We start from the raw sequence: 24,312 nt of genomic DNA, 5'->3' as shown, positions 1-24,312 counted from the left end.
TAGGACCCTCGGAAGGCTCACCATCTTCTGTAACTCCAGCTCCAGGGGATCCAGTGCTCTCTTTTGGCCTCCACAGGCACTTGCATTTGTGCATGCGCAAATCACACACACACACACACACACACATATATATACATAATTTTATAACAAACAAACAAAGCCAGGTAATGGTGGTGGTGGAACATGCCTTTGATCCTAACAGAGGGAGGCAGATCTCTGTGAATTCAAGGTCAGTCTGGTCTAAAGAGTAAGTTGCAGGACAGCCAGGGCTATACAAAGAAATCCTGTCTTGAAAAACAAAAACAAAAAAATCCCAAAACAAAACAAAAATAAATCTTTAAAAAACAATAAAAGAGAAAGTCACACTTTCAAAACTTCAAATAAATATTTTTATCAAAACAAAGTTTCTACTTGGCAGGATTATGAACATGCAGCAATGAAAATATGTAACACTTAGCCGGGTGTGAAAACACACACCTTTAACCAACCCCAGCACTCGAAAGGCAGGGGCAGGTGTAGTGCTGTGAGTTTGAGGACAGCCTGGTCTACAAAATGAGCCCAGGAGAGCCAGAGAAACCCTATCTTGCAAAACCAAAAAAAAAAAAAAAAAAAAAAGAATTTCAGCTAGGTATGCTGGGGCAAAAAGATAGTTTGAGCCCATCATCAGAATCAGACTGGCTAGGGCAACACGTGAGACCCCTAATCTCAAAAAACAGTTTACAGATGTTAGCTGAAAGGAAAAGGATGGGAAATACCTACCCATTGCCACACCTCTGGGAAACAATATAGGACTCATTAGCATTTAAAAATAAATAATTACTGGAAGTCATGCTGTACTCCTTTGATCCCAGCACTCAGGAGGCAGAGGCAGGTGGATCTCTGAGTTTGAGACCAAGGTTGGTCTATAGTGCTAGTTTCAGAATAGCAAGGGCTATACAGAGAAGCCCTGCCTCTAAACACCAAAAATAAACAAATGAACAAAAAGAATGACTTCAACTAGGAAGTGTTCAATTTGAATTGAATTTGACCTTAGAAGACAAAGAGAAAAAGGAGAAAAGAGCTATAAAAGTAATTAATAGAGGAAGAAGTCACACTGAAGATAATCTTTTTGTGACAGATCATTTTATGAACCATTTTTTGGCAAAATCATATTGTTATTAATGACAACAAAGATGGGGCAATTCAGCCAAAAAGAAAGCAGAATTTTCTCTGGTTTCCAAAGAATTAAGGAAACTAGTCCTGAAATAAAATTACCATGACAGTATTTTTAGATGTCTTAGTTGGGCTTTAAAAGTGGCTTTTGTTATCTGCGAAATGAAAAACAATCCTTATAACCTTTGTCTCTCTACTGACAGCAACATGAAGTTTCCATGGAAACAACATTCTGCTCACTTACTGTTCCGATTTTTCATAGTACAGTCAGTAAATAATCAATATTCATTTTAATGGGTAATTTACTGGTAATCATTATAGGAGAAAAGCTTCTTTCTTCTTTCCTGTAATTTTACAAGGGAAAATGAGACACTTATAAATTAAATAAAAAGATATGCACCGTTTCTTTCATTTTCTGAAATAATGTGTCACTAAGGCAAGTGGACCACCCAGGCGTTGGTGGTACACGTCTTTAATCCCAGCACCTAGGAGGCAGAGGCAGGCAGGTCTCTTGTGAGTTTGAGACCAGCCTGGTCTACAGAGTTAGTTCCAGGACAGCCGGGCTACACAGAGAAAAAAACAGAGACGGGCTACCCTGTCTCGAAAAAAACAAAAACAAACCAAAACAAAGCAAGGGGACCATGTCAGTTTATCCCAGTTGAGTACTTAGGACTTTGTGTCTTTTCACTTAGTACTAATAACAGTTATCTCCAGAGTTAGAGTTAGCACAAATGTTTAAAAAAAGAGAAGAGTAAAATTTTTGAAAAAATAATCCAGATTAGGAAAGCCATACTTGAATTCAATTTACTCTCAGAAACTCCAGCAGCACCTTCTGTGATATAACTGTACTAACAATTTTGCTGATTATAGAAATACACAGGACCTGGCCCCATCTTATTTCATCTTTTTTTTTTTTCTGAGACAGGGTGTTTCTATGTAGCCCTGGCTGTCCCTCTGCCTGTCACCCTGATTTTTCCTTTTAGACTTTTGACACAGGATCTCTCTACATAGTCCTGGCTGTCCTTGAACTCACTACATAGACCAGTCTGGCCTTGAACTCGTAGCTTACCTCTGCTTCAAGACTAAAGGCATGCTCTGCATGCTTTTGAATCAGTGTTTCACATAGATCGGCCCAGCCTTCAACAGGAAATACAGTAGCAGATGAGCTCAAACTTTTTATCTTCCTTCTTCAGCCTCTCCAGTGCTGAGATTACAGATTTGGGACACCCATACGTACCTTAGAGATTTAAAAAAAACATTTCGCTTTTCAAAAAACTGATGGTAGAGGCAGGAGGGCTACCATTGAAAGTTGAGGGGCAGCCTGAGCTATAGGAGAGCCTGGCTCAAAACCAAAGCCCCCAATTTCCCCAAGCATCTTTGATCATTTCGAATTGTATTTGTGTTATTTTTGGGTCACTAAGACATTTACAAAACGTAATTCTCTTTGTTGTTTTCTTTTTGTTTTTTTGAGACAGGATTTCTTGGTTGTCCTGGACTCACTTTGTAGACAAGGCTAGCCTTGAACTCAGTGATCTGCCTGCCTCTACCTCTAGAGCGCTGGGATTACAGGCCTGCACTATAGGCCTGGCTTCTTTGTTGTTTCTTGAAGGATGTCATATGTAACCCAGACATGAGCTCACTATCTTCCTTACTATCTTAACTTCCTGAGTGCTGGAATTAGATGTGGGTTACCATGCCTTGCTGTAAAATTCATTTCAACCAGCTTTACGCCTAACAACAACAACAACGAATTGTCCTTTCCTGAACTATTTCTTTGTATTTCAAAGTCATTTAAAAATTTGAATAAACTATGTTCTCTTCTTTACTGTGACTTGTAGGGAGACTAGTCAAATTTGCAGATGATCTTCCAGAAATTCAACAAGTTTTCATGTCAGGCATTTTGCCTAGGAATCTTATACATCACTCTGCCCCTCCCCTTTCTCATTTGTCCTTGATTTCTCTAGCCAGTCTTAATATTTAATGGTTTCATTTTAAGCAGCTTTACGTCATTGGACTGTTGTAAATGATAATGTATGGGGCAGCAGATGGCTCATCTGGTAAAGGTGCTCTTCAAAAGCCTGGCAGTTTGGTCACTAGGGCTCACAAGGTGGGTGGAGTGAACTGACTCATTTTCTGAGTTCTACACGTGGGCCGTGGCATGAGCCACCACCCCAATATATAATATGCACCAAATAAAAATTTATTTAAAAAAAAAAAAAACTAAAATAACAGTGTAGAAAATCACCGGTAAAACCTGTGGGGATCTAATTTAGCATATTTATTATTGAGATGGGGTCTACGTGGCTATGGTTGGCCTTGAACTAAGAGATTCTGCTTCCCACATGCTGGGATCTAAAGATGTAAGCCTCCACGCCTGGCTGTGTTATGCATATTCTAATCTTAAAAGGCTCTGGGTTTTAGCCAGGTGGCCCACGCCTTTAATCCAGTAGAAGGGGATCTCTGAGTTCCAGGAGAGAAATCTTGTCTCAAAACAAACAAAATAACAAAAGGTCTTGGTTTTAATCTTTTTCAAATTTAATAGAAAAGGTTTCCCTACTTGGCCAGGGCTGACCTAAAACTGTGTCACAGGTAACCTGGATCTTCCTGCCTCAGATTCCGGAGTGATGGGGGTTGCAAGCACAAGCTAAAGTTCAGTTTGGTTTTGCTTTTATTACAATTCGAATGAATTAACAAACTAAAAAGCCCATAAAATTAATACTAAAAGCCCATAAAATTAAAAGCCTGTTATAACAAAAAAAAAAAAAAAAGGAGCAAAATCGTGGTATCCAACATAAAAATCCTTATTTCAGATATCTCCATAAAAAGCTTTTATCTCCCTGGACTAGCACGGTCGCCGGATCTCGGCCCCGAGGAGCAACCGTGGTCTCCAGTAGTTCCAGTCCTCGCATCTGTTTTATTACTCGTCCTTTGGCATCCCTTGAAAGGTGGGAGAGAAGAACCGGAGGCGCAGTTCACTGGGATAGCTGTGGAGGGCCCGTCTAGCCACTTCCCTAGCTCTGTGAAACGCAGCCCACCGCGGGGCGGCAGAGGCGGAAGCCACGCTGCTCCGCTCAGGCGCTCAGGACGAATCACCTGCAACCCGGCCGGCGGCTCCGAGGCGCTCCAGATGCCCAGGTTTCCGGAGCAACAGCCCAGCATCCCCTGGCTCCGCCCCCGGCGCCTTTCCCGCCAAAGGCCGTTACTAGCGCAGAGCATGGCGGGACGCGGCGGCAGGCTAGGTTTCACCACCTCCCTTCGAAGCGCCGAGCTGCTCCCGCAGAGGGTTCACTCCTGAAGAGACCGGCTGTCCTGGGCTCGGCAGGGACTAATAACCCCTCTAAAACCAGGGCGGGTCGTTTTTGCCACACGGCCGGCCGCTCCGCTAGCCGTTCGGTCCACACGCGCGGGCAGCGAGGGACTCTTTCCCCTCCGTGCGGAGGGTGACGTCGCGCGTGCGCGACCGGGCTTCTCAGCACCCGTTACGCTCCCGCGCGTGCGCACTGAGATGGAATAGCCGCTTCCTCCGGCTTCTCTTCCTCCCCCTCCCCCCCATATCAGTGCGCCGAGCTGATAAAGGCGCCATTTTGGACGGGCCGCGGGAGACGTGGTGCCGCTGAGGGCTCGCTCTGCCGTACGCTAGGCTTGGTGGGAAGGCCTCTCCTCGAGTCCGCGCTTTTCGTCGCCGCCATGTCAGGAGGTGGTGTGATTCGTGGCCCGGCGGGGAACAACGACTGCCGCATCTACGTGGGTAACCTACCTCCGGACATCCGAACCAAGGACATCGAGGACGTGTTTTACAAATACGGCGCCATCCGCGACATCGACCTGAAGAACCGCCGCGGGGGACCGCCCTTCGCCTTCGTTGAGTTCGAGGACCCGCGGTGAGGCAGCGTGGGGCTTGCGGCCTTGAGGAGATAGGCTGGAGTAGTTGGGGAGAGGCTCCGAGGCCTTTAACACGATGTGTGTGTGAGTGTGTGTGTGTGTGGTGTGGGGGGGGGCGGGGAAGGAGGGGCTCCGAGGCCGGGAGCGAGGCGCTATCGCCCCTGCAGGAGCCGAGTAAAGGAGCCGAGTCGGCGCGTTGTCTCCCGTGGCTGGCCGCCTCGGACGTCCCCAGAGCCCATGCGCGGCCCCGGAGCGGGAAACTGAGGCGCTGAGGGCTGGCGTGGTGGTCGGGAGTCTGCCCGGCGTGTTTCTGGGTGGGGGAGGGGCCCGGCCTATTATGCAGCGCATGTGGGCTCCGGCGCCGTGGGGTGCGCATGTGCGCCGGCCCGCGGCTCCCCGAGCGAGCGAACAAGCCAGCGAGCGAGCCAGCCAGCCCGGCCCGCGGCGCCCCTCTTCCTCATCCCCTCCCCCCTTTTGCTTTCTGTGATCACACAGAGACGCGGAAGACGCCGTGTACGGTCGCGACGGCTACGATTACGACGGCTACCGCCTGCGGGTCGAGTTCCCTCGGAGCGGCCGCGGTACAGGCCGAGGCGGCGGCGGGGGTGGAGGCGGCGGAGCCCCGAGAGGCCGCTATGGCCCGCCATCCAGGCGGTCGGAAAACAGAGTGGTTGTCTCTGGTGAGTTGACCTCGTGCGGGTTAAGATTTTCTTCTTCTTTTTCTTCTTCCCCTCCGCCTAACTGGTTTGACAACTGCAAGGTTTTGTTTGGTTGGTTTTGCTGTTACAATAAACTGCTTCGGTCTTTGGGGTGATTACTGTGGTGGTGATTTACCCAAATTAGGTTGCAGTACTAGCCTATGAAGATCCTTTACAAATAAATTTGGACTCTGGATCTCAGACTCTTACCAGCTCTTTACCTGGAAACACTTAAGTACAATCATTAAGTATTTTAAAATAATCTTTGTTTTACTGTACTTTATACGTTTATTGTGGGACAGGGTAATTAGTATTAAGTTGGGGGAAATCATCGCTCTTTCAGGACTGCCTCCGAGTGGAAGCTGGCAGGACTTAAAGGATCACATGCGTGAAGCAGGTGATGTATGTTATGCTGATGTTTACCGAGATGGCACTGGTGTCGTGGAGTTTGTACGGAAAGAAGATATGACGTATGCAGTTCGAAAACTGGATAACACTAAGTTTAGATCTCATGAGGTAGGTTATACACTTATTTTTTTCTTTGGCCAGAATTGGATACAGTGTTCTTAACAGTGGAATTTGAAGGTAAGGATACAGGCAAGGGTATCCAGGTAAATTACCAGAGACCTGGTCTGTCTTTTTATTCGTTCAGCATGTCTGAAGACAGGTGAAAGCTTAGATCTTTCAATGGAAAGTTCTGTCTATCCAATAGGGAGAAACTGCCTACATCCGGGTTAAAGTTGATGGGCCCAGAAGTCCAAGTTATGGAAGATCTCGATCTCGAAGCCGTAGTCGTAGCAGAAGCCGTAGCAGAAGCAACAGCAGGAGTCGCAGTTACTCCCCAAGGAGAAGCAGAGGATCACCACGCTATTCTCCCCGTCATAGCAGATCTCGTTCTCGTACATAAGATGCTTGGTGACACTTTTTGTAGAACCCATGTTGTATACAGTTTTCCTTTACTCAGTACAATCTTTTCATTTTTTTTTTTTTTTTTTAATTCAAACTGTTTTGTTCAGAATGGGCTAAAGTGTTGAATTGCATTCTTGTGTAATATCCCCTTGCTCCTAACATCTACATTCCCCTCATGTCTTTGGTAAATTGTATTTTAAGTGATGTCATAGACAGGATTGTTTAAATTTAGTTAAATTTCCATGCTCTTCAGACTGTGATATTGTGTAAATGTCTATTCTGCTCTGGTTTGTGTGAAATGGGATGTTGGGGGTGTTTGTGGTTATCTTACTTGGGGAAGTTCTTATGTTTATCTTGCTTTTCATGTGTCTTTCTGTAGACATATCTGAAGAGATGGATTAAGAATGCTTTGGATTAAGGATTGTGGAGCACATTTCAATCATTTTAGGATTGTCAAAAGGAGGATTGAGGAGGATCAGATCAATAATGGAGGCAATGGTATGACTCCAAGTGCTATTGTCACAGATGAAATTGGCAGTATTGACCTTATACTAAAAGGCGAGGGTTAAAATTTTTATCTACCTTAAAAGACTTGCAAACATCTTATGCAGTTATCTTTAGCTACAATTGCTTTGCATTTTAAACCTTGGCAATTGTGGGAAAATTGCCCATTTTGTAACAGTTATTTGCTCCCTTCCCCCCTTTTTGTTTTAATAGGGACTAATGTGGGAAGAATGGCTAATTTGTCAGTGCTTAGTTACAACTGTTTATGTGTGGCCTGCTGTTGGTGTACATGTGGGTACAGGGTGTCTATTTCCAAACAGAGTATAATATCAATACTGCTAAATCTGCATGTCCTCTGTGTGACTGATAGAGCGTTATTATTTCATTTTTTTAAAGACAAAATGACAGCAAAAATATATAATTCCAACATATTAGTGTAGATAATCTAGTTGGGAGTACTTTAAGTCTCACCTTCCCTTTTAATATTCATAATTGACTCATGTTTAAACTTTAATTTACAAGCTAAATTGCAGATGGGAGCAATAGATACAGTTTAGACTTAGGTGGGTAGCAATACCAGAAAACTTCAATTACATAGCTTTGCAACCACAAACCCTGTGATGCCTGTACAGTAGCAAGTGTTGGCATTATCAGTTGAACTGTAAATATAAAGTGCTTCTTCCAGTTAGTCTCTATAATGATTAAGTTTCTAAAATTTATCTAAACACCATACAGAAACTTGTTTTGGGGAATTTGATAGTTATTGATGTGCATCTGTTAAACTGATGACAGACATAACTCATCATTCCCCAGAAACCTTTTTTGATTACAGTATCTAACATTTTGCCTCCTCTTTTTTGGTTTTGCTGGTTATAAAGGTTTGGATTGGAGAGGGCTCACTGGATCCCAATCCTTGGAGCTGGATCATTGGATTCAAATCATAATGTGGATAGGATAGGGAGGATGAATTACCAGGATTCATGGAGCGGGATCAGATTACCAGGAACATAGGAGTGGATTCCTTCCTGCCCCAACCAAACCGCATTCGTGTGGATTTTTTTTTCATTCAACTTAATTGGCTATTCCAAAGAATTTTTTCCTATTTTTGACGATTGGAGCCCTTAAGATGCACGATGGAATTGTGTTTTGCATTTTTTGGTAAAAGGAGCAAAGCGAGGACCTGGAGATATACGCTGGAGCAATCTCCTTGGAAGGATTCAGCACGAGTAGATGGTAAACAATTAAAGGGGAAAAGGGGGGGTTTGTTTAAAATAGTAAATCAGTAAGTCACTTCTAAATTTAAAGAACAAAATTGGAGTTGAAGAATAAGTAGGTTTCCAATTGGCTATTGCCGTTTTTCTTTGAAAAATAAACATTTTTTAAAAAACGATGCATGGTTGTCCTTTTTCCTCTTCATGTAAAATTTAAACTTGTTAACTAGTGTATCAGTTATTTCTTTAAATTGATAAGATCTGACTTTGTTTATGTATTAGTATATTAAAGATTTTAATCTAATAAATGATCATAACTGTCTCACTGTTGTGGAAGTCTTAAGGGGGTAATAAATTGAGTAAGAGGCAGTTACATATGTAGTACAATTGTGTAGGGGTAATCGTCTGGAAATTAAACTTTCATATTTTGCTAAAGTATTAAGAACATGCAGTTGCTGTTTATTTTGGGATACTTGAAACAAAATAGGTTTTTGTATAGAGTTGGTTGATAGCTAATAGATTTTAGTTTTGAGGTAGCCATTGGAATTCAAATTCAGTATTAATGTTAGCAGAAGTACTAGAATGCAACATACCTTTTTTGGAATTTCGGACAGTATGCTGGCAAATTAACTGCTTACTGGGTGAATCAATACCTTGTATACCTCTATCAGCCATGGCATATTCTGTCCTTAAACTGTTATGTATTAAATCAGCAATTACGTCTTTGTCTACTATTGTATCTCTACTGATAGTCCCTTGAAGCTGAATCTTCATCTTGCTTTGATTTTAATTAAAATCCAAAGCTTGTAGTTAAAAATGAACAAACCACTCTGAGTATTCCGGTAGAAATGCCTAGATCTTTAAATTTGGATTGCAGGCTGTATTTGCGATTATTCAGATGTAATATTTAGGGGAGACCAGGAATCTTGATAGTGAAAGAAACAGGTTTCAAGAAATGAGGTTACCCAATCTACATGTTAATGAACCCTATAGACCTAGACTTAGTATATTTTCTCCCAGAAGAAAAATTGAGTTAAAAACCAGAATTTTAAGAAAAGCATTTAGTGTAGACTCATTAAGGGTAAATAGCTGTATTACAGAGTTCAGAATACAATCAAGAGGCGGAGGTTTGCTTTTAAAATAACCCTAATGACTTAGCATGATTGAAGGTTTAAATTTGAATATAATGTTTAAAAATGTTGTGTTAGAGGTGGGTGTATTTTTTTCCTCTTCAGACAGCCTCACTGGTCCAGACTTTCCTAGATCTCAGTATATAGCCCAGTTTCCCAAATTCTGGGATTATAAGTGGCAACCACCATGCCTAGCTTACTAAACATGATTTTGAAAGGCTAATGTGGATTTGTTTTGAATGCTTTGGGAACAGGACCAAGAAATGGTCTCTATTCAAGGTTGTTTTTTAAGCAGTTCAGGCCTGGATTGAAGTGAGTGTTCTTCGCCTTACAGGCTTGGGCTTGAACACTAGAGAGCACAGTGTGAAAGGTTCAATAAGTTTTAAGTCTTAAGGAAGTAGGGCTATGCCCATATACTGACAATTTTACCATTTGAAACTACAAATACTACCTTGATTTCCAACACCCCCCTTCTCTGTTCCCTTAGGATATTGTAGGGAACCTATGATTAGTTTTTCTAACCAAGAAAGCAATTAAATCTCTTTAAGCAAGTACTTTCATAACATCTGATTGAATAACCCAACTTGCTGTTCAGCTCATCCTACTGGAGACAAAGGTAAGAAACATTTTCTGATACCTAGTGTGGGATCTGGATTTTAAGAACTAAAGTTTGGAATGAATATTATCTTGACTTATGTCCTCTCCCCCTCCACACCTTATATTTTTAATTTTAAGTGTATAAATCCACCCATCTTAATCCTGGACTTGAGTATGATAGAAAATTCTAAGATCTGCTTTTCTTAGTTTTGTCTGAGTCATGTTTTTCTATCTAGGACTGGTCCTCTATTTTCAGCTTTCTGTGGTCAAGGTTAATTTTTGGTGTTTACCTTTTTGCTTTGTATATGAAATTTGTGGTGAAATTAAAAATGAAATCCTGTATTTACATAGTATTAAAAGGAGAGAAAGTATAAGATTGGGTTCTGTTGTAATAACCACTTGTGGCTGATTTTCATTATAATTTGAAGACAAATTGGCAATCCACAATTCTGAAGTCTTAGAAAACCCTGAATATCAGGGGGTTTTGTTGAGCCTATTGAGTGTAAAATCTGGGCCAGGTCCCTTCATTGTGTAATTCATGTGAAAGTCATAGAGGCCTTGTTGAAGGTGTTTTTATATAAAAGGTATATGTGATAAGATCTTTACATGTAAATTCTGAACAACCATGAATTCCAATACATCTCTAGTTTGGGTGGGCAAGGAATTGTAGAATTGTACCAGTACTGCAGAGGATTAATGCTGCTATATGTAATTTTGGGAGTGAATAAAAAGCTGTTACTTTGGAACCTTTATTGAGATTTAAGTGCTCCATCTTTTTAGACCATATTAGGTACTAGAAGAAAAGTTGTCACCCACACGGTATATTCCATTACTATATAGTTAATACTGTAGCAGACTTACTGCATGGAAGGGACTATTCACCCACCCACTATATATATCTTGAGGTAGGTATTTTTCAGTTTTTTATTTTTAAGATTTTTTATATTTATGTTGAGTGTTTTGCAAGAATTGTGTGTGTATGTGTGCGTTTGTGTGTGTGGCCTTTTGGTACCAGGAGAGAACAGTGGATCCCTCTAGAACCGAAGACTTGTACAGTTGTGAGCTGCTGGGTGCTGGGAATCAAACCTGGGTCCTTTGGAAAGCAGTGAATGCCCTTAACAAATGAGTCATCTCTCCAAAGCCTGCTTTTCAGTTTTTAAGTAACTTTGCCCATTCTGGTTCTATGAAAAAGATTCAAATTGGAGTGACGGTTAAGAGAAGTTGTATTGTGATGAATCTTGCAAAAAATATTTTTTGCTTTAGAGCAAAGAACAGTGTACTCTGCTGTTTTTTTATTTTTGTTTTTAATTTTGAAAGTTCTGCTCGATAATCCAGAATTTGGTTGTGCTTGTAGAGATCAAAGGAATTATTTTTGTTTTGTTTTTAATGATCAATTTAGTTTATATATAGTTTTTTGCCTGCATGTATGCCTGCAGGCCAGAAGAGGGCACCAGGTCTCGAAGATAGATAGCCACCATGTGCTTGCCTGGGAATTCAATTCAGGACCTCTGGAAGAGCCATCTCGAGCCCAAGGAATAGTTTGTTTTGTAGTGCAAAGAAATAGGATAGACTAGATAGCCTGTACAAGTTAATTCCAGGAACCTACTTCAGAAGCAGAGAAGTACCACTCGTGTGTGTGTGTGTGTGTGTGTGTGTGTGTGTGTGTGTGTGTGTACTGAGGATTTGAACCCAGGTCCTTGGTTCAAATCACACTATTACTGAGCTGCAACTTCAGACTTAGATACATTTGGATAGTGTCAGTTGCTTACACAGGAAAGAAAAGTCATGCATGCCCTTTATGAAATTACCATTTAGATAGCAAAATGAAGTTCAGCTGAGTGCTTTAAAAAAAAATGGAGGCAATAGTTAAACATCTCTTGATTTTTGTACTATAAAATGTACAGTAAGATGTTCAGTTTTTTTTGTTTGTTTGGGGTTTTTGTTTTGAGACAAAACAAATTCTTGGCTGTCTTGGAACTCACTCTGTAGACCAGGCTGTCCTGGAACTAACTTACAGATCCATCTGCTGCTGCCTCTAGAGTTCTGGGATTAAAGGCACACATCATCACCTCCTGGTTTAACTGAATTATTCGTGAGTAATATCAACATGAAGCCATCTATCTGCAAATTGAGAGACTTAGAGGACAGTATGATTCAATCTTACCAGAGACAACAAAAACTTGACTAATAGGAAAAATCAGTTGGCCACAAGAGGGAGCTCTGCCACAAAACCCCAGGAAATAGGTTTTACTGCAGTGCCGTTTACAAAATTTGGTCACCTACAAAGTTGGCTGGTTTGGTTAATTTATCTGCCTGTAACCATGAGCAATGTCCCGTTTCAGCTTCTGGGTCCATCTAGGTTTTAAATAGTGGTTACGTTAAGTGGTATTCCACCTTAAAATAACAGGAGGAAATGAATATATTTTCAGAGCTTTTCCTCTATGGCAGCCTCCTTATTAAGAACTTGGCTGTGGGAAAACTTGTCACTTGGAAAATCAGATATTGTAAGTGGACTATTTTTGCAGTTGAGAAGACCTTGATCACATTTATATAAATACTTACCTGCCTATTAAGTTGTGTTGGAGGCTACATGGGCCTACAAAATTGAAATCTCAACCATGTATGGTTATGTACAATAACCACAGTATTTGGATAAGCTGTGGTAAGATTTCCAATTGAAGGCCAGCTTGGTCTATAGTGAGAATACATGGAAAGAGGTACTGAATTCACACTGGTACTCCAGAGTATCTTTTGTAATGATTCTTCAGGAAGTTTATGCCTATGTCTTAGGTATGTATATACTGCCCTTTTCTATTTTCCACTCTAATGTCCATACTTACAGCAAGTAAAACTTTTTCATAAACTCCAGCTTTACATTACACATAGTAAAAGAAGGGTTAAGTTTAAATTGCAAAAATGTCCAAAGTCATGGGAGGTTGTTTCTTGAAGTATTAGAGGACCTTATGAGTTAAGTTTGGGGTCACTTGAAGGCCACAGCAATTAGGTATGAGTTGTTTCAACTATCAAAAGGAAAACTAAAAGGGACTGAATTCCTGAGCTTAAGTATAATTATCAGTAACATTAGCAAGTCCTAGATATTTTATCTGTAGAAGACTAAAGCGTGACATCACAGTTACAAGACTAGAAATGTAAAACATTGGTAAGATTTACAGTAAGTTGTTAGACTCCCTCCCACCCCTGGAAGTCAGAAAAGTAGTTTCAGAAAGGTAATAGCCAAGTTCGCCAAGTTCGATCTTTGCGTCACTGTCACCATATCTATTGACTTGAACCAGACTAGTTCTAGGGGTTTCATTTGAAACAAGGACTCACTATATGGCTGGCCTCAACTCGAAATCCTCCCAAGTGTGAGGATTATAGGTGGTTGCCACTTCTGGTTGTTGAAGTAAGGGTGGAATTTTGTTAAATTTATCTCATCCCACTTGACATTCTAGCACTCCGGTCTGTACCCAGATATGTTAGTGATGTATTCTTCATGGTTTCAGTGATGGGGCTTCATCCTGACTATAAAATATGACTTTCCTAAAATGTCACACCTATAGTCAGTCGTTTTACCTTTCCATTTGTTTTCTTTTTTTTTTTTTTTCTTTTTTAAAGCTTATGGGCTGGAGAGATGGCTCAGAGGTTAAGAGCACTGGCTGCTCTTGTAGAGGTCCTGAGTTCAATTCCCAGGAACCACGCGGTAGCTCCCAACCGTCTATAATGAAATCTGGTAAGGAGATCTGGTGCCCTCTTCTGGCATTCAGGTGTACATGCAGACAGAACACTGTATACATAATAAATATCATTAAAGATTTATTTATTATGTTTAGAGTGTTGTGCCTGCATATACACCTGCACACCAGAAGAGGGTGTGAGATCTCACTGTAGGTGGTTGTGAGCTACCATGTGATTGCTGGGAATTGAACTCAAGACCTTTGGAAGAACAGCCAGTGCTCTATAACCCCTAAGCCACCTCTCCAGCCCTACCTTTCCAGTTGTTGTGTTTTGTTTTTTTTTTTAATCACTGTTGAGTGTCTCTTTGACATGTGAATGCTAACCTTTGGTTTTACTTTTGTATGTCCACTTATTTCATGCATACTGCCTCAAATTGTTGTGTTTGTTTGTTTTGGTTCTTCAAGAAGGGTTTGTATAGCCTTGGCTGTCCTTGAACTCAAGGAGGTCACCTCTATCTGCTTCTGGAGTAGAGGCATTAAAGGCAGAGGGATTAAAAGGGTGTGCCACTACTGCCCAACTACTGCTTGACATCTTAATGGTCCTCATGAGTTCAGCTCAGGTTATTGTTGTTCTTTTAAAAATCATGCTTTTTATATTTTTAAAAAAAAAACGTGTGTGGGTCTTTCGCATATATGTCTGCACCACGTGTGTGCAGTCTCTGGAGGTGAGAAGGGGGTGTAGGATCCACAAGGACTAGAGTCAAAACAGTTGTGAGCCTTCGTGTGGATGCTGGAAATCAAACCCAGATCCAGTGGAAGAATGCTACTCTAACTTGCTCATCCATCCCTAGCACTTGTTAAACACTTACTTGTAATTTTCTGCAATTGTGTTTAATACTCTTAGTTTAAAATTTTAAGGATTTGTTTATTTTATGTGTATGAGTACTCTGTTTACATGCATACCAGAAGAGGGAATCAGTTTCCATTACAGATGGTTGTGAGCCACCATGTGGTTGCTGGGAATAGAACTCAGGTCCTCCGAAAGAGTAGCCAGTGCACTTAACTGCTGAGCCATGTCTCCAGTCCTATTTTAATGTTTTTATATGTTAATTTTAGTAATTGTATTTTCCAAGAACCAAGTGAAGTGCTGTTTCAGGTTTAAATTTGACAGGAAATGATAGAAAATGGTAGAGATGTCTTATTTCCTAATGGTTAGTTAACTGGATTATAAAAAATTATTTTAGTCCTAACATTGGGTCACCTATCTTGATTTGTCTTGATGGCAGCAAGCCAGGATTATCAGTATACATTATAATCCAAGCCTTATTCAGAGCCTGAGACAGGAGCATCTTGAATTCAAGGTCATCAGGAGCTAGCTATATAGCAAGGCCCACTAGTAGTGGCATCAATTTGGTGATATCTGTAATCCCAGTACTGGGAAGCTAAGGCAAAATAGCTACACAGTGACAACTTTTGGGTGTTTGGTTTCCTTTTTTGACACAAGGTCCCATGCCAGCAATACTGGAACTTTTAAGAAAATTGATGGCATTGTCCCTAAGAGCTAAGTAGTTAAGACTTTTACAAAGGAAGCCTAAATATGGCCTTCTGAATTTAGTGGCTCTTCATCTGATTCATTGCAGATTCCTCAGTACTTTTGTTTCTTTTTTTGTTGGACTGTATTATAGATAACTTTATAGGAATTCATACATTAAATATGTAAGGTGATTTTGGGGTTAGAAAACTTCAGGATTCCTGGCCCTAGTCTTCAGGCCAGTAGAAAAAGAACATACTTAGGCAGTTTTCTTAAAGCCAGACAACTCAGAATACACATATTTAACTCCTTAAATCCCCACAGCAGCCCCATTTCTTCCATCTGGCTGGAGAAATGGCTCAGCCCTTAAGAGCACTTGATGCCCTTCCAAAGAAAAAGGACCCTCTCCCACCCTCACATCCCACCTGCATCTGCCTGTAACCACCTCCAGATCTGAGTCCCTCTTGTGGCATACACATAAAATATTTAAACAATTCAAATAAACCCACAACTAAGTGCCAGCATGGTGGCAGAGGTAGTAAGATGGATCTCTGAGCTCCAGGACAGGTAGTCTACATAGGGAATTTCAGGTCAGCTGGAGCTACATAGTCTCAAAAATAACCGTGGATTAGCTAGTAGCTGAGGAATTTTTTTTTTTTTAACTAATGGCATTCTATTTCTGCTTTTTGCAGGTTTAAATATGTCATTACATACATGCACTAAATGCATTCTCTTCAGATTGCTCTATTCACCTGCCAGCATCATGGGCTCTTAAAAATGTTTTATGTATGTGAACGTTTTGTGTGTCACATGCATGTTTGTTGGATCTTCTGGAACTGGAGTTATGGGTGGTTTTGAGCAAAACCTGTTTGTTTGTGTTCGTTTGTTTTAATTTTCTGCATTTTTTCCCTAAGAAATGCACACCAGTTAAACCAGTATGCACAGCAGAGTAAATGTGGATATATTTGCAAAATTTGAGGCAAATTAGTTGCTTAGTTTAGGTCTGAGATGCACGTTTTCTCTGGTCAAAATGGGCTTATTTTTAGATTCATGCTTTTTAAATGGGAAATTGGATAGGGTAGATAAGTGATGTTTGTTGTGATTGTGTTTTGTTTTTAGATAGGTTATTACATTGTCCAGCCTGCCATAAACTGCATCTTCCAAATTCATTTCCCAAATGCTAGGAATATAAGGCATGCACTGTCAAATCTGGATTTTGTGTCTCTTTAAGTAATGGCTAACTTACAGGGTGCTGACACTTTTTTTTCCATTTAAATGCCAACTTCATTTTGGACTTTGAAGAAATACCCCCAGAGATGTTAAAAATGGGAGGGCCAAAACAAACATGAATCCAAGTCTTGGTGGTTCCCTCTCCCACCCTCACTCCCACCCCATTTTCTTGATCTTTCTTCTAATTGGAAATTTCCTTAGAATACCACCTGTAATACCTATCTAAAGCCACCAGGGTGTCCCCTGGTGCTGTCTGAGCTGTGTTTTCAACCCTGGTCTTGGCCCAGAGCCCAGCTCCAAGACAGTGAAATGCTTGACTTCCTGGCTTTCCAGTGTGTAGTGCGCAGACAGCTCAGAAAAGCATTTGCCCTTTTTTGGCCTCATGGAAGGACAACAGGTCATACAGAGGTCGGGCTTATCCAGCCACTAAGTAACTAGGCAACAGGCCTGTAAAGGCAGTAGGATGCCAAAGAACCTGTCAATGGTAAACGTCAAAAGATTCTTACTTTGTGTTTTTTGTTTTGAGGTAGAGTCTTCTGTTGTCTGGCCTGACCTCAGATTTGCTATGTAGGCAAAGATGACTTCTGATCTTCCTGTTTCTACCCATCAGGTGCTAGGGCCACATGGATAGTAGACTACCACACCTGGTTTATGGGGTACTGAGCTACATCCCCACCTTCTGTATTGGCTGAGTATACACTAAAGTTTATATTAGTAAAATAGATCTACAAATGCAAGCCCAATTGTTTTTTTTCTTTGGTTTAGTGTTTGTTTGTTTCCAAAACTGGTTTTCTCTGTGTAGCCCTGGATATCTTGGACCTAGCTCTGTAGACCAGGCTAGCCTCAAACTTTCAGAGATACCTGCCTCTGCAAGTGCTGGATTTGAAGACTTTCACCACCACTGCTCAGCTCAAATTGAACTGTTAATCATTTGGGATAGGTGAGTTTTTAAAGTTGGTATGGTGAACGTGCCAATTTCCAGTATGCAGTCAAAATGTTTGTATTGTACTTAGCTTGAGTACATTCTACAACTGATTAAAATTCATGTGAACTGGGGAAGGTTGTCCTTGGAATGCCCTGACTGTCCTTTCAATATGTTCACTGCGTTTTTCTATTTTGAATTCTGATCATGGTGTGATGGGGACTATGTTTAAGCTATTTCTCCTTAAGTGATAGCTCAAGGGCTGATGGCTCCAAGCTGCTAGGAGAGACTGTATGAGTATACTGCTGTTTTGAAATACTGGATTTCTGATGTCACTTTCCCTTTCTTGAGTTCCCCTAAATGTGTTTCCATCCCCAGACTGCTTCAACACATTGCTGGGTTTTTTTATTTTTTATTTTTTTGTTTTTTGTTTTTAGTTTTTATTTAATTCTATGTATATGGATATTTTGCCTGTCTGTATGTCTGTACTATGTAAGTGCCTGGTACCTGAAGAGAGCAAAAGGATGTCCTGGAACTGGGTTTATAAATAGTTGTGAGCAAGATATGGGTGCTCTGATTGGAATCTCAGTCCTGAAGAATACCCAGTGCTCTTAATTGCTGAGCCGTCTCTCCAGCCCATTAAAAAAATATATATATTTTTAAAAAGGTTTATTTTATGTATGAGTGCTCTATCTGCACATACACCTGCAAACCAGAAGAGGGCATCAGATGCCAGTATAGATGGTTAATAGCCACCATGCGGTTGCTGGGAATTGAACTCAAGACTCTTGGAAGAGCAGACAGTGCTTTTACCCACTGAGCCATCTCTCCAGCCACCTCCCCCACTTAAACATTTTATTATCATTATGTATATATGTGTGTGCCATAGCACAAGTGTGAAAAGTCAGGGGACAACTTGGTGGGAGTCTGTTCATTATTCTTGGTGAGAACCCTAGGGATCAAACTCAGGTTGTCACACTAAGCTGCAGCAGCACCTTTTTTTAATTTGTTCTGGGGATCTATGCTAAACAAGTATTGGATCTCTTTCAGCTATGAACTCTTACCATTGGTCAGGTTAGCTTGAATTTTCACAGTTGTTTTTTGATGACATTAGTCATACCAGATCATATGTGTTGTAGTGCTAACTTTCTGCTGTGTAACTTTTCTTGTTTTTTGAGACTGGGCCTATTATATAGTCCTGCCTGTCCTAGAACTCATTCTGTAGACCAGGCTAGCCTCCAACTCACAGAGATCTGCCTGCCCCTGCCTCCCAAGTACTGGGAATATACATATATATATATAGTTGTGTCTTGAACATACATGGGTGCTACCTCAGGTGTTAGCATTAGTTTTATTAAGTGTACCTATGTCTAGGTGGCCATAGACATTTCTTTGAGTGAGTTACCAGTTCTAACACATAAGTATCACTAAGGGGTGTTTTCCATCCCAGATTATACATAGTTTAATAAGTTGGTTTGAAATATTTTTCATATGTGGAACATAACTATATTGTGACATTATCTAAAATGACAAAAAAACAGAAATAATGTGTATTACAAACCCAGCAGAGGGCTTTATACCTAATGCACAGGAAGCATTTACATTGCCTTAGATTGATTACCATTTGTTCCCTGTGCTCTCAGTACTGAATGAAATTGGGGAGAAAGTGAGAGGTGGGAAGAAAGAAGTTGGAAATAGGAAACAGCTAGAAGGTAAGGAAGATTTTTAAATAAGATAATAAAAGCAGAGGACAGGATTAGGTCCTGAGAGCTGATAGCTAATTAACTTCTGTCAATTGTATTCTTTGAGGTCACAGACACTAGTCTTCCCTGTGTACCATAGTTAACTAGTTCATTGACTCAAAACTATCCTGCCCTCCTCAAATTTCTTCAGACTGAGCAGAGAGCCTGCTGCCAGTGTGCACAAAAACTAGGGATCAAATATTTTGACAACAAACAGGTATATATCTACAATTTAAAGAGTAAATGCTGAGTACAGCTTCTGTCTCTGGGTAGAGAAAACTACTTCACCTGCCTTTTCATGTCACTTATACCTAGACTGCATAACCAAATGTAGTAGTTTATAGTTCAGAGATTCAAAGTCAAGAAACATTCTTAAGAGTTATTAGTTCCTACTTCCGGAAGCTGATGAAGATTTTAGGTTTACCTGCTCTTCTATTGCCCTCGGTTGGCTTATTTTCTAGATCAGAACAGCTTTTCTAGATCTTAATCTGGCTAGTCTTGTAATGTCACATCAAGACTTAGGTCTTTGCTATTCACTTCTTTAACCCAGAGAGAGAACTTACTGCATAGGTTCCTCAACACTGGTTTCATGATTTCGTTTCTTTCACTACCAAAAACTGGGGGGACAACCCATCTCTGCAGACTGAAAATCAAATTGGCCCAGTAAAAGAAACTGAAGAAAATTGTTTCTGTTGAAGTAAATAGTTTGGTCTTGTTCTACTTTTATGGAAACATTTGGAGAGAGACTACAATTAGTAAAATAAAAATAAAAAAATATATATATATTTACACATGAATAGCAGTTTTAGATTGGTGGCACAATACTGATTAGTCTCACTTTATTTTCAATAACTATATATGGTGTAGAAGCAATAGCCACAGAGAAGGGTTCCGTCTCCAAAGAAGCAACTGCAAAGGTTTGATGATGTAACTGAGGCAGAGGTTTGTGGTTCACTCAGGCCCACCAAATTTGTAGGACTGTTAAGTTATCCATTGCTCTAGGGACCTGGGGCATCTAAGGGCAGTGAGGAGCAGGTGTCCAAAGGATCTGAAATGTTGGTGCCTGAATGTGTTTTCCAGATGTATTGAATTTCTTAGTGTATTTTTGACCTGCCTTGGTTCCTTTCCTGCTGTGGCCTATGCTATTTTGCTTGTGTTCACAATTCTTTTTGCTTACCGTTGCTTATTGAGGATCAAATCTAGGGCTTATCACATTCTAGACAAGTGCTTTGTTTGTTTGTTTTTGAGACAGAGTTTTTCTGTGTAGCCTTGGCTGTCCTAGAACTCATTCTGTAGACCATGCTGACCTTAAATTCAGAGACCCATATGCCTCTGCCTCCCAAGGGCTAGGATCAAATGCATGTGCCACCACCACCTGTCTTAGACAAGTGCTCTACCACTGAGTTATACCCTCAGCCCTTATTTGTTGGACATTCTGTCATCCAAGAGTAAAATAGAAGCTAGTATTTTGACATAAATGCTTTATTGATGAAACTGATAGGTATATTGTTGATTTGTTAATTTGATAGAGTCAAAAAGAGTTATGACCTTAGACTCAGTTTCTGAAGTCTTGGGTTGCCTTTTGTAAAAATAACCGTGTTTTAATCAAGTTCTCTCAAATACCAGCTGGACTCTACTAGACATATGAGTAGATTTAATCCTTGTGACTGTTCCTGCTATCAAGGAACTAAAGTAGGTATTCAGGAATAAAGAAATCTTTGTTAGCTGGGTATGATGGCTCACGCCTTTAATTCCCAGCACTCAGGGAAGCAGAGGCAGGTGGATTGCTGTGAATTTGAAGCCAGCCTGGTCTACAAAGTGAGTCCCGGACAACCAAGGCTACACAGAGAAACCCTATCTCGAAAAAACCAAAAAATAAAATACAAACAAAAAACCTTTATTTTCCTCTTGTTCATCCTGCTAGTTAAAACAGACAACTAGCAATGATACATTAGAGTGGTTATCAAGAAGAAGGGAAGGAGAATTCTGCTGTCCTTCCCAGCAAGCCTTCCTTTTTTTTTTTTTTTTTTTTTTCTGGCAGGGGTATGCTTTCTCCCATGTTTGTATTGAGGCTGATGTTGAGGGGTGACAATTCTTTATGGCCAGTACTTTTTGGTATCAATCATAGTCCCTTCTTCCATGCCTCAAGAGTTTTTGTTTGCTAAGGAGCCTTGGCTGACCTGTACTCTATAGGTTAGTCTCAAACACTCAACAATACTCTCCTCAGCCTCCCAAGTATGGGAATTGTAGGCCTATGTCACTATTCTAGTCAATTCTGGTTGGTTGTTACTTTGGTTTTGTTGTTTTTTGTTTTTGCTTGGTGTATGTGTACACATGCACACACAGGATGCTAACTTGCCAATTTGAAGTTGTTTTTGTTTTTTTCTTAAGACAGGATCTCTAAACTTGCCTCTTTTGAGTAAGTTGGAGGGCTTATTGATTGGCTCAGAGTCTGTATGCTGAGTTTTCAGGCCCAAATTTAACCACTGAACCAGTAAAAATATTTATCTAGTACCTGTTACATTTTAAGTGTATTCTAAGAACTTTCTGCATACATTTTTTCATTTAGGTTGCCCTTGTGGGATAGGTATTTTGTTCTCGTTGTCTAGATATGAGTGAGTGACAGGTTATCCAGCTTGAAGTGAAAGGGGAATCTGAACAAGGTGAATTTGGAACCTGACTTTTTTGAGATGGACAAAGATAGAATTTTTTTGTTTATTTGTATAGACACTGAAGAGTTCTGATACTTATGTCTGAAAGTAATACCTGATTCCACTGACTGATTCACTGCAAGTTGATTTTAATAACATACTGTATGCAGACACTTGTAATCTTGACTGAACTTCAATAAAAGGTCTGTGGAAACAGGCCTTTGAGAAAGGACTGACTCATTTTGTTTATTATATTGTTTGATGATAATCATTTTGATGATATTCTCCTAAATGTAGAAAAGCCCTTCCTAAGGATGGAGTCCTTGATCCTTGGTTTGATTATATTCCTGTAACAGTTGAATCTGGTTGTTTTTGAGTTCATATTCCAAACTTTGAGACACCTTTCCTTAATGAAAAATATATAATATTTAATTTTTTAATTAAATTTAAAATGTTGGTGGGACTGGGGAGCTGGCTCAGTGATTGAGAGTACATCCTGCTCTTGCAGAGGACCTGTACTCCGTTTCCAACACTCACATGGCAGCATAACTCCAGTCCCAGAGGATCAACACCCTCTTCTGACATCCTTGGGAATCTGCTCTCCAAATGCACACACACACACCCCAGAATTAAAAATACAACTTAAACATTTTAAAGACATGGTTAATTTCCTTTGAGGCAATATTTTGAGGAATAATCAGGACTTCTGATTTCAGTAATACCACTGACCAAGTCACTGGAAGTTGATTTTAATACTATACTGTAAGCAATATACTTAAGATACAGGTGAAATTAGCCATTTTCCCCTAAAATCCGTCTTCCGTATGACAGCTTAACTGTTTTCACTTGACTATTTCCTGTTCATGGGGAACCCCCTGCTGAGAGGCACTATGAGAAAAACTATTGGGGAAGGAGCTTCTAGATTCCAAAATAAGTATAAGAAATCCCACAGTATTGGCATAAGACTTATATTAAGTACTCGTTTTTGTGGTCCTGAAGCTTCATTTTGATTACAGTTTAAAATAGCAGCTAAAGAGAAGCAGCTATGCATGGGAGGAGGGAAAGCAAACATACACAGAGACCTTGAAGGTGTAAGGTAGGGAAGAAGCAGAGACGTATCCATTGAATGAAAATGCAAGGACAGACTATGTCCAAGGTCAGCAAGAACATATTTTGTCTTGTTCCTTGGGTTTCATCCTCTTTCTTTAGTTTACATATACATGCTTCCTGAAATGTCAAATGAGACTAATAGACACAGGGGACATGCAGCAGTTTAGCTGAGAGATATATATCAGAAACTAATTTTCTGTCCCTCCTGTCTTAGGCTGACCAGTTCTCTGGTGATTACCGCTATTGATCCATCCAAATTGCTGGAGTTCTCGGTCATACCCAAAGCCTCCAGGCAGTATCTAATGGGGAGTCAACTGTAAAAGGAACCAGACCATCATTTCCCAGCCCCTTTATTCTGGTGACTGATGGAAGAGTGGGAGAGGAATATATTTGCTTGTCTAATGGACAGAAAAACAGATCAAGTTACTGTACCTGTCTTTATTCTGCAATTATGCTGTTTGGATCGTATATATATATTGGGGGAAGTTGAAGATGTGTCTTTCTTTAGAAGTGTCTAGAAGTAATGAGTTTGGAATATGTTGAAGTCTTGAAATAATGTACCCATCTGAGGAAAATTTTAAAACTAGTTTATAAAAATACCATAGATGGAGCCTGCCCCCTCATTTCCCCACCGCAGATTTCTTGGACTAGAGACACATGTTTAATAATAGCTTGTCTATGATATTCACAGTAGCTACCTCTATGTGAGGAAAGGATAGCAAACATTCAAGACATCATACGGGCTATGATCTACAGACTCCAACCAGTAGCAGTGCTGGCTGACTCCCACACAGAAGACTGGGAACTGCAGAGGCTGGGGTCACCTCAGCGACATCTGACGCTGTCCAACCAGAAGTCTGACTTTTGTGAATGTGTGTGTGTGGGGGGGAGCATTGAATAATGTACTAAAAGACTAAAATACTTGGTCTCTATACTTTCTCGTTTGTTTTCATTGTTTTTAACCCTGGCGGGAGAGGGGTTTTTAAGCAGAATTTCCTGTGTCTGGAGTGAAAGGGAAGGACGGGGAAGCGCAGTCCCATCACCCAAGAATAACCCAGTAATGACATCTGAAAGCGTGGGAAGTGTTTCCCGCCACATTCGGCTGTACCCTAGTGGAATTCCCTGCTCAAACTGGAAGGCCACGCAAAGGGTGATGGTGATATCACATAGCAAGAGCGCTGAGGGCTTAGCTGGCCAGGAATGAAAATACCGGAGGGTAGGGGGACACTAGAGGCCAGCGTCCCCTAGTTGGTAGGTGGAAGCTGGGATGTGCTTGACCGACCGAAGAGCCAGGTGACCAACCGGAGCTCTGACTGCTGCTGAGGGCATGATAGCGACTCGACGCCGCTGGGCACCAAGTCAGAGTCAC

The 24,312-nt window shown here is 40.7% G+C and overlaps 1 protein-coding gene across 2 annotated transcripts; it reads left to right on the top strand.

Annotated features, from left to right (window-relative positions):
* The first annotated feature begins 3,812 nt into the window (after window positions 1-3,812).
* On the top strand, window positions 3,813-10,835 carry Srsf1 (serine and arginine rich splicing factor 1). 2 transcript variants are annotated; one of them, XR_002477188.2, is made up of 5 exons: window positions 3,813-5,033; window positions 5,530-5,714; window positions 6,076-6,248; window positions 6,445-7,139; window positions 8,024-10,835. XR_002477188.2 is itself a non-coding variant. In XM_021658135.2 (4 exons), exons 1-4 carry the CDS (start codon window positions 4,840-4,842, stop codon window positions 6,637-6,639), a joined length of 747 nt encoding a protein of 248 aa, XP_021513810.1. In that variant the 5' UTR covers window positions 3,813-4,839; the 3' UTR covers window positions 6,640-10,835. The 2 variants fall into 2 exon arrangements, 1 of the variants encoding a protein (XP_021513810.1); XM_021658135.2 differs by having other exon boundaries at window positions 6,445-10,835.
* The last annotated feature ends 13,477 nt before the right edge of the window (window positions 10,836-24,312 follow it).

Source organism: Meriones unguiculatus, chromosome 7 (assembly GCF_030254825.1).
Source record: "Meriones unguiculatus strain TT.TT164.6M chromosome 7, Bangor_MerUng_6.1, whole genome shotgun sequence".
Lineage (NCBI taxonomy): Eukaryota > Metazoa > Chordata > Mammalia > Rodentia > Muridae > Meriones > Meriones unguiculatus.
This window is presented reverse-complemented; position numbering and strand designations above follow the sequence as displayed.

Excerpts from the sequence above, each read along its gene's own strand:
- Srsf1 (XM_021658135.2), top strand. The coding sequence starts at position 4,840 with ATGTCAGGAGGTGGTGTGATTCGTGGCCCGGCGGGGAACAACGACTGC. Across the intron at positions 5,715-6,075 it reads AAACAGAGTGGTTGTCTCTG|GACTGCCTCCGAGTGGAAGC; the intron begins GTGAGTTGACCT and ends TCGCTCTTTCAG. Across the intron at positions 6,249-6,444 it reads CTAAGTTTAGATCTCATGAG|GGAGAAACTGCCTACATCCG; the intron begins GTAGGTTATACA and ends TCTATCCAATAG.